Below are 10,805 nucleotides of genomic sequence, written 5' to 3' on the forward strand. Positions count from 1 at the left end.
TATCAAATTTTGGAATAAAAAAGTGCGTCTTATTACACCGAAAAATACGGTACATTTGTTCAAGGTTAAGCTACATGGTGGGATATCAGCACTACCTCAGCTGCGAAGGTCGAACCCCGAATGATTACGTAATACGCCATGAAACTTATTGCAGAACCGCCGACGGGCACTATATATATAACGGGAAAATAAAATGAATATTTCAGAACGCTGACAAAAAGGCTTAACACCTTGGGGTTAACAATAGTTTAAATAAATTGAAGGCGAAATTGTATTTAAGTTTAGTTATATTACAGTGACTTTTTTTTGTGTGACCATTTCACAAAGACGATTTGAAATTGCTAACTCTTGAACATGACGATTGATGTTATAAATGTGCCATTGTGACCGTATCTCAAATACAAGCCAAATTATGTTGCAGGAATAGAGAGCTCCAACAAGTTTAAAGACGGTTCTGCGTGACATACAATGAATGTTTATTTTCTTAAAATATGATATATATATATTATATTAACATTCACCTCTCTTAAAACTGGTATTTTGTGTTCCAATTTATTTGTGCAATAAGCTTCAGTTATCTGCACGTTTTTCTTTGGATTCTTATCAATGATATTAGGCCTTAGAACAAAATAATAATAATGATATTTATTTTAAATCATAGTCAGCGTAAAATTAATATCCTTCAAGCCTTCATTAATAGTTTATTCTGACCTTCCAAAAAGTTCGTTTCACAATAGCCGAGTGAAATTCTTTTTCCAGACTGTCCACCAGACGTCGCAAGTCCACATATTCTTCTTCGTTTGGAAATTGAAGTCGACGATATAATTCGACAAAGACGTGGCCGGAATTGGTGCTAAAAATGAAACGTAAATATTGGTGATTTCTGTTCTGTAATTGGGGGAAAGTGTTTGATTAAACTGAGTCACCCTAGAGAACTACTAAATACTAAGTAAGGAAGAACATTTTTAAAACAGGTATGACGTTTCGATCACTCGGGCGATCATCCCTAAGTAATCAAGTTTTAACGGTAAAGAAGGTTTTAATATTTAAATCAACATTCAACAATCTAACAACGTACTTAAATTTTAGAACTGATACTGGTTACTTATGCATGTGCATAACAATCCGCGTGAATTTAAAGATTATTTATTTATGGTTGAATAGAAAAATAAACAAAAAGTGAATAAATATGAAAATGTGGAAATGTTGTGCGAAATATTTGCATAAGATTAGGAATGTTTGGAGAAATAATGATCAAAGACATATAGAGATTGTTAACTGTGAGATTGTTTGATTTTATTAACAAGGCTTCTCTGATTTTTCTTCTGTTAATGTTTTAATATGGTGGCATTCTGTTTAGGAAAACTGTAGTTGTTTTTGTTCACATGTTCATGAACTTGGGAAGGGATATCTTGATGTTCTTTTAACCTGATGTTCAAATTGCGTCCTGTTTCACCAATTTAAAAGGCTGAGCAATTGTTACATTATATTTTGTAAATGTTTTTAGGTAGGGTGGGCTCGTTAAATAATTTTCTTAACATATGTTTAATTTTCATTCCAGTTATGTTAAGGATATATTTATAATCAGTAAGTAAACTCAAAACGTTATTAATACTAAACACTCAGTTTAAAAAACACCATTAAGATGTATTTTGACATTATTCCTACTTTTAATTCACTGAGTGTAATTCAGTGCTTTTTTGGTTTTATGTACCATTATTATGTACAACTATAAGATGAGTTTTCGATTTTTGTACTTTATTACCGTCTCCGAAAGATTTTTTAAGTTGAAACTAACAGATATATTTTGACACTCTTGTACTTTAAAGTATTTTGGTACCTTTATTTTCTTTCGTAACTATACACTAGAAATCTACAATTAAATCACCGTTAAATTGTGAATTGTTTATATTAAAAAATAAGAGCAAGGTTTTTCTTCAACGCTGTTTTTAATATTACAGAACATTTAAATTTACTACATGGTAATCAACGTGGAAATGTGCACAGAGCATTTGTGGAAATATCTATGGTCTAACTGTTTAAACCATTTATTTCTTCATTTTAGAAACACTTGCAGGAACCATGTACTAGGATGATTCCAGGGATTGAAGAGTTAAGCAGATTTATTTTACTAACAAGATTTATTTACGGCATGAGTTGTCATCGGTAGTAGTGGAGACTAGTGCTTTATGTGAGTTTAAGGTAGGAATGACTTTACATTTTTGCTTTTCTCAAGAGTGAGTGTGTAAAGACAGCCTTTAAATGGTTATTTAGTCCTGTAAACCAAGTGGTTCTTACGACACAGCCACGTATTTAAAGAACAATAATTTATGTTGGTACTGAATCATGGTTATTTAGTCCTGTAAACCAAGTGGTTCTTACGATATGTTAAGGACCAAATGGTTCCTTGTTGTCCGTATTGTTTTAATTTAGATGTTTATTTACTACAGGGAATTGATCATTACATAATGGTGATGACATAATGACTTTATAAATTTTGTGTAGTAAGTAGAAACGAAAATGATATAAATTCCATTTAGTGAGTTAATTAATCAATGAGTGAATGAGTTAATTGTTAATTGCGATAAGCATAATAGTGTGGAATTAATGTATATGACTCTTTTATTACTCCGTACACGTTTACATAAGGAGTTTTGGATATATCTTGAATAACCTTGCAGATTTCTCCAAAATGGTTTAATAAATCTTTCCATAATGACGATATAATTGTTTCTACTATAAAATAACATACTGTTTGGAGTATTTTACCGTTGTACATATCCTATTTGATTATTTATCAAAAATAATGCAAAGTCCACTCATCTTAATAATAAAGAATTGACATTTTTAAATAACGCTTCCTGGAGGCTATCTTAACTTGTAGGACTAACTTTAAAAACAACGTTTGAACATTGATTCTGAAACTAATGGTATGCCCTAACTTATTTCTAAGAATTCCCCAGTAATCGGTCAATCAAAAATACACTAACTAACTGTTTAACTTACTACCAGAATCACAGAACTGAATAACTCTCTGACTGGAACAGCGAAAGTGTCATCTCTACATCATAGCAGATGTCAACGTTTTAACTAAAACCATATTGATATTTTCTTGTTTCTTAAAATGATTTTGCTCGGGTCTCTAATCCTGATTCTAATGTGGGTTTAAAAATTTGTTATGACGTTATAAAACTGAAACAAATTTCTAGGTTCTGAAGCTAGATGATTGCTTTAAAGATGAAAAAGTTAGATATATTCACGTAAAAGTTCATTTAAATATTTTATATTTAGCATTTTGGTTTGTTTCCCATAATAACCAAAATATACAGTAATAAAATATCCAGCTACAATGCGCAGAATAAATATATTTCTGTTGTTTAAGTTTCCCTTCTCTTTTTTGATTCACACCATTTAACTTCCAATTTATACTTGGGTTAGAATAAGCGTTTATACCTGAACTAGAGAAGCATTTCGCAATTAAAATATTTTTAGGATATTTTGATGTAGAATATAGTTTTCCGTAGAACCAAATTCAAGATTATAATTTAATTCATTAAATGTACCAAATTCAGATAGTATAAATTTTAATCACATGAACATGCTTTGAACAAGAAGTGACGCAACTGCTTTGATGTTTCTGTCAAGTTTCTCGACTCGACTGTTACACTTCCTCACTTCCAATCTATTTCCCCTGTCTTAAATTTTTTCTTGGAGAATGAACGCTACTGAAAATCCTCGTAGAGGTTTTGCTCATTTTTAGACACTTTGTGCGGAGTAGTACAGTCTCCTTAAAACAATCTCCAAAACTTTTAAAGCAAGACATTTAAAGTGCATTACAAGAGCTTCAAAAAGAGAGCCCATTATGGACTTTTACTTGCAGACTTTCATCGGATCTGTTGGACTCTCAAAAAACTAGTCAAATTGCACATCTACTTAATTTAGTAAAACACAAATTTTATATAGATTTGTTGAAGATTTTCTTTTGACAGAGTGTTATTATGCGTGAGCCATACAGTGCCTCATTTAATTTAAATTTTATAAAGTGAGGCGTTTGTAATGAAAATAGTCTAAAAAATTGAAACAGAAGTATCCTACCCGATGCCGTTCTTACAAGGTCTGGCTACATTTTTCTCTTGAGCAAGTGTCGCCCTCTAGAGAAACACAAAATAATTAATATTACCTAAGATTGTTTTTACAGCAAGAAAGAAATAGACTCTGTAAATAAAGCATTAGTTACCATTAGATCGTATTCTGGAAGAAGGTTTTGTAATTTCATCAAAAAAGTAAATTCTTTAAGTTCTATGTATTTTTTAAATATTAGTTAGGGAGCAGAATTGTTAACAAACATCATATAAATTCCGTTCTTTAGTCTACTTTTATTAGTTTTAAGATGAAACACTGTTTCTCTCATTGACAGAATTAATACAGTACATAATTGGTCAGTTTAAAAAAAGTGCATATGTATTATACACATAGCTGAATTCCTCAAGAAGAATAAGTGAATTCAAACTTACCACTAAATAACTATGCCATGCCGTAGTCAAATGTCGAAATATGGCTGACTGTGAGGATAAAACATAAAGGTGGAGCTCCTGCTTTTGTAGCTCATAAGCCGAAGTATTGGAATATGACGAACCGATAATCCTAGAAAGAAACAAAAATTAAACCATTTGGCTGATGGATATTACTTGCTTATCCAACAGAAAGGCTCTACAAGATTCAGAAAATAAAACGTCCATAGAAGATGTTTGATTTCTGAAATAGATAACAATGCAGGATTATTTATACGCACTTCTGTGCCTATACCTAATTCATTCATAAATTAATCAATGTAAGATTGGCTTCTGGTAATTACTGGATACTTTCTTTGTCATCGCTTAATTCAAGACAGTAACTAACATCTCGGTTAAATTAAGAAGTGTGTTATTTTGTAAGTAAAGGTATAAAATAAAAATTACTCATTAATCAAACCATTGAATTACTGTTTTCCAGCGCTGTTTTTGTTCTTTGTAAGTTAGTCTGTGAACTTGACTAGAGAAAGAGGGATGGTATTACATTTTTCAAGAATTGCGAATACTTATGGACATATAAAAGTACATATGGCGTAATAATAATGGTTTTGGGACCTTGCATAGCTCGACTCGCAATCTGCAGAAAGTAGGATCGAATCTCGTCGTTGAAACATTTTCACCTTTTCAGCCTGGGGGCGTTATAACGTGACGGTCCTCCTCCCAATAACTACTAGTCCAAAACTTGACTGTGGGTTGTGTTGACTAGCTGCTTTCCCTTTAGTCTGTCACCACAAAATTAGGAATGCTAACTGTGACGGATTTGTTATTCTATATTTATTTTTATATCAAAGTTTGTTTAGATTAAGTTTATATTTAGAAATATGCATAGCTCTCTCTCTCTCCTCCTGATAGGAATTTAGGTCTTTGTAACCTAGAAGGATCAGGTGCGCTGGGACCTCTTCCTCCTTTCCGGACTGTGGTATGTCGTCTGTGAATGTAGAGTGTTGATACTACAAGAGGGTCGGAGTAAACTGCACTTGATCCGACCCCTTTCAGGGCAGTATGCATAGCTTATAGTGTGAAATACGTATTGCGAAACTCCCGCCTATTCTCTAATGCTGTAGAAGATTCTCAAGTGTAAAAATCAACAATATATTTGTGTACGTAAACAATAGTATTAACGTCAGTATTGTTACGTAAAGCTGAAAATTCCACACGCTTATAAATATAACGACGCGCCAAAAAAGAGTATCTATTATTAGTTTGCTATAGTCAGAGCTATAACTGTGATTGTTATCACGCTTACCAATCGGAAAACTTCAGATATTTGACCAGGAGCATTTACAAAGTTCGAACATGACAAATCATTTAACTCCAGTGGATTCTCATCGGGCATTAGTATTTTTACGAAAACATTATATAATTTTATTGTGGAAAACTCGGCGTGTGTGGATGGGGAATAATGAAGAACAACGTTAGCTAGCTCCCTGTTAAGTGAATTATACCTACGTCAACTCGTAATTAACTCGCTCATCGTGAACCCCCGATAAGAAAGAAAACTTCATATTGCTTGTAAGTATGTGCAACTTTTGTTTATAAATCATTGTTTGTAATAACTATTTGTAATAACTGTTTTTGTAAATTGTATTGTTGTTTGTATATTAAAACATATTTGTGTTAAAAAATAAAACTGTGTGTATCAATCTTGTTGGCAAATATCGTAAACTGACTATATATCGGCTTTTACTTAACTGTTAAATCCAATTTAAGTATCATTTAATTCAGTTTCAGACCTTTCGAAATTGTAATACGTAACATAAAGCAGATAGCCCTCGAGTAGCTATGTGCGAAATTCAACATAACTAAAACATAATTTTTAGCAGGACGTAGCCTAGTGGTTAGGATGCTTGGATTTAAGGATTCCTGATACGTAGCCCGTTGCCGCAATATCACGATTCGTACTTTGGGCAGTTGGGTGTTCTATAAAAGTGACTGTCAAATTCCATTATTGGATCAAACAAGAGAAGCTCAAAAGTTGGCAGTGGTCGTATTGATTAACTGCCTTCCCTATTCTAATTTAAGGACAGCTTTGCAGATAACTATTGTATATCTTGGCGCGAAAAATCTGAAAACAAAATAAAAGAAATAAACGGACGCAATTTTCAATTGTAGTATTAAAGTGGCACAATTTGTTAAAACATACTGCAGTAATGCAAAGTAACGTCAATGAATGATTTTCAGTGGTCAATGTTTCGGCCTTACTCAAATATTAATTAAAAATGTAATTTACAGCAATCGTATTTTTGTTGATCCCAGATTTTATTCTCCTGTAACTGTCTGATAAGTGGACCTTCGGGATATTCTTCTGTCTCTGTTTAGTAAAATAATGTCGCTGTATAAAGTGAAGGCTGCAAAATATTCTTCTGCTTCGACCAATGAAATGATATGGCTTGATTATTTAAGGCAAACCAGGATGGAAAGATGATCTGTAATACAATTATAGTTTCAATCTCATGGTGTACAAGTTTAGAGTTATTCTTCTAACTGAATGGAGTAATATCACAGCATTTTAGAAAGGGTTGAGTAGATTATATTAAAACTATTTTGAATATGCAAATGAGAAAGTTACACGACAGCCATAGCAGTTATAAAATTGCTTTGGAACGGCATGTATCAGAACTACATTTTGGCATTGCTTGGCGTTTCGTAAGTGATGTAATGCTGCCGAAAATTGATCGCTTTTGGGAAGGGTATGTAACAGCCATTTCCGACAAAAAAATATAAATATACACAGATCATAAAGATATGTTCAGATTGTAGATTTATAACTTCCAAGACGGAAATATTCCTTGTGCTTAATGGCATTGGGTAACAAAGGAATATGAATCAATTTGGGATACCAGAACCATCCAGAAACAGTCTTGCAACAAATCGTACCGCACCTGTAGCAAGCTGTGGTAAGTGCGACGTTTGTAACAACAGGTGAGAATTCGTGAACATAAAGGTCAGTGGCAAAAGTCATCCACGTACCCCAGGCAACAGTACACAACATAATCAAGAAGGCCATCTGGAAAACCGATACAAGTCACATGCACACAAATTGCTTCTACAACGCTCAACCGTTGCATACCTCATATCCTGTTTGAAACTAAAGGAATCGTTATAAGACGAGGTATTGGAATATCACGGATTGATTCCCCTATAAAGAACGTTGTTATTCTATATGTAGAGGTAACAAAAATGAAAATAAACAATTTATAAGGATACTGCGGTGCTGAAAAATGTGTTCCAGAAAACAAATATGGATTATTGAAAACTATCACGGAATGGTGGTGTGCTTTGGGCATAACAGCCTTTTGCAGTGGAAGCAACGCTGTAGGCCTATATAAGATGCACAGTCGTCAGATAGAGCGTGAGTGGATATGGTGACATGGTAATGACGTGCTAAGTCCCAAAATTCGTCTTATTATAACATACTGAGCTTCTGTGTTCTCGTGGTACACAAACAGGGAAGTGTTCTATCTTGATGCAATAAAATCATGGGATCTTATTCTCGTGGTGCATATGATGAAAAGGTTTTTATGTCTAATTATGTAAAATAACACGATTTTATTCACTTGGATTAAAAGTTGAGAGTTCTGTCTCTACCGAGTACAATCGCAGTGTTTTATTATCTTGGTATATTAGCAGGAAGATGTTTTTCTGTTTCGATACATTAAAATAATATTTTTATTCCTGTGTTACAGAACTTGATATGTGTCTTCATTTTTGGTAAGTTAATATAATTTTCGTAAACAAAAATTTAAATCCTGTATGTTGGAGGGAAATGAAATAGACGCCAATTTTTTTTAACCTCGGTGAATGTGGTTAAGAAACTTCATTGGTAAAGAAAAAAAAGAAGCATTCACATTGTTTAAACTTAAAAAAAAAGAGGTAAAAAATAACAATTTTCCAATATTTCGATTAATAATTGGAAACCGAGCTTATATTATAGTACCTATATTTATAAAATAATATTAATGTGTTTCTCGTAATTCTAAAAACAATTTTCTTCTGCAATCGCAATGTAATACAGTAGCAATAATCGTCCCATTTAAAACAAAACAAACGACGTCACCCAGGAAACTACTATTTCTGTATCAAAAAATAACACAAAAATACTATATTTACGACTACACTCCTTACCCTTCCGTACGATCCACGTGATGAATTTCTTGTCGAGACACAAGTTGATAATCACCATAGTTCCCGATGGCTGTATAGGAACGAGGATAGCGTTTATTCGGACGACGACTGGATGGAAGTTGTAGAAGACCAGCAATGAGGTCATCATTGCTGACGACTACCGGAGAAGATGGGGCTGAATCACATCTCATGGTTTTCGGCTCTTCTTTCTCCAAGGATGAAACGGGGTGATATGGTCCAAGGAATTCCCTAAGTGACAATAGGAAATATTGATACGAATAATTGTTGCATTTAATGTACAGAATTTTCCGACCTCCCAGTGGCTCAGCGGTAACTCTGAAAACCTATAATGCTAAAAATCGGATTTCGATACCTGTGGTTGGCACGGCACAGATAGCTTTGTGTCGGAATAAGTCAAAATATGTTATTGAACTGAAAACAGAATACATAACATACATGTATTTGTATTCTTTTTCTATAATATTTTTGAAACAGCTAACTTTTAAAAGTATTTTATTTTCATGTATGACAAATATTTTTAGTAGAATAATAATATGAAAAAAAGTTTTTCTAGTTTAATAATCTTATAGATTATAAACTCTTTGCTAGTTTTACGTAACCATTACAACAAAAGCTGTGAATGGAATTAACAAATTGATAATTTTACTTGACCATATTTGGGTTAAATAATAAAAAGTGCAGTGGACGTCTGTAACCATTGGAAGTTTGATTAGAGGTTTGTAACAAGAAATTAAATGTGTATAAATTGATTACAGACAGTAAAGCTATAGATAACTGTTGTAAATATTCTATTTTGATGTTTTTTAATATCATCGTTTTACTCTCCAGCATGAAGTGATTGTAAAGCTAATAGATGAGGAAATAATAAAAATATACCGTACTCCTTTTCTGTAATTGATGGAGTGATTCGAATCTTCGGCGAGGGCAACCGTCGATGTCCATGGACGTAAGTTGGAATTCGCACTTGGGATGACTCATCGTGGCTCAGAAAGAAAGTGTCATCAAAAGTGGTGGTCAATTCTTTAACTTTCTGACGTCTAAAGAGTCGAAACATTAACGGAGTTTTGGTTTTTTGTCTGTCTTTCTCACTAGACCATGAATCAATAGGTTTTTGAAAAGACGTACTGAGATTTTTGGCATTCAACGCTTCAGCACTAGATGAAGGTCGCATTGCCAGGCACATTCTTGAATCTTGTGGTTTCTTCCAACCTGAAATATTTTCTCGTTTTTTTCTGTTGAATACTAAGAGCGAGAATATTCTCCTCCACTTAGCCTGGCTGTTCTTCTTCTGCTTTACAAGTTCTTTATTGCCAGAAGTTCCAGACATCACATCTGAAGAAGAACTTGAAATTCGTGAGGATTGGCTCCATCTGCGATTTGCAATCTCTGGTGTTCCTGTTGTAATTGTTGTTGCTATTGTGGTACGTGAGACACATCGAGGGTCGACGGCACTTGGTATTAGAGAACCAGGTCGGTGAAAATTTGGCGATTCTCTCTCATTGTAGAGAATTCGAATGTGCTGAGTTTTTTCCCGTTCTTCTCCACTCAAAAATTCAGGAAAGTCATTCAGCTAAAAACAGAATATGAACTTGCTAAGCAAAATCAAAACAAAAAGTTTTGAAAATTAACACATATTTTAATCTTTAGAAAGGGGCATCTTAAATAATCTATAATACTATCAATCACACTTCAAGAGAGATTTCAACTTAAAACACTATATTTGGCTATGTTTATTGGCTACATTGTAGCACTTGAAACTAATATACCGAAACTGAACATTTTGTTTTTTCTTCACCAGCAATTGAAATAAAATATAGAACTATGAGTGTTACTACAATTTCAAAAGTAACACCGAAAATCCACAGCAATTCACGGAAAAGGATATAAAACTGTATTATCTTATAAACGGCTGGTTTGTTTCACGTTTAATACTGTAACAAGGCTATCGGAAAACAAGTTTAGTAAATCCCACCAGCAGTTTTGTTATGTTAAAAAAACGGACTTCTCTTTAGAACGCCCGGCATGGCCAGGTGGTTAAGACGCTCGACTCGCAATCTGCGGGTCGCGGGTTCGCATCCCCATCCCACC

The 10,805-nt window shown here is 33.5% G+C and overlaps 1 protein-coding gene and 1 long non-coding RNA gene across 2 annotated transcripts in view; both read right to left on the reverse strand.

Moving 5' to 3' along the window:
- LOC111086783 (uncharacterized protein C12orf56 homolog) overlaps nucleotides 1–140 on the reverse strand; it is a 44,428-nt gene extending 44,288 nt beyond the window's left edge. The window contains exon 1 of the mRNA XM_022391026.1: nucleotides 96–140. Within this exon, the coding sequence (XP_022246734.1) occupies nucleotides 96–140 (45 nt within the window). The remainder of the gene's footprint in view (nucleotides 1–95) is intronic.
- Nucleotides 141–764: 624 nt separating this feature from the next.
- LOC111086784 lies at nucleotides 765–4,641 on the reverse strand. The gene is made up of 3 exons (XR_002611508.1): nucleotides 4,515–4,641; nucleotides 4,096–4,151; nucleotides 765–853 (listed from the first exon to the last, which is right to left on the reverse strand). It is a non-coding gene; the product is annotated as an uncharacterized LOC111086784 (long non-coding RNA).
- Nucleotides 4,642–10,805: the final 6,164 nt, after the last annotated feature.

This window comes from Limulus polyphemus, unplaced genomic scaffold (assembly GCF_000517525.1).
Source record: "Limulus polyphemus unplaced genomic scaffold, Limulus_polyphemus-2.1.2 Scaffold1426, whole genome shotgun sequence".
NCBI lineage: Eukaryota > Metazoa > Arthropoda > Merostomata > Xiphosura > Limulidae > Limulus > Limulus polyphemus.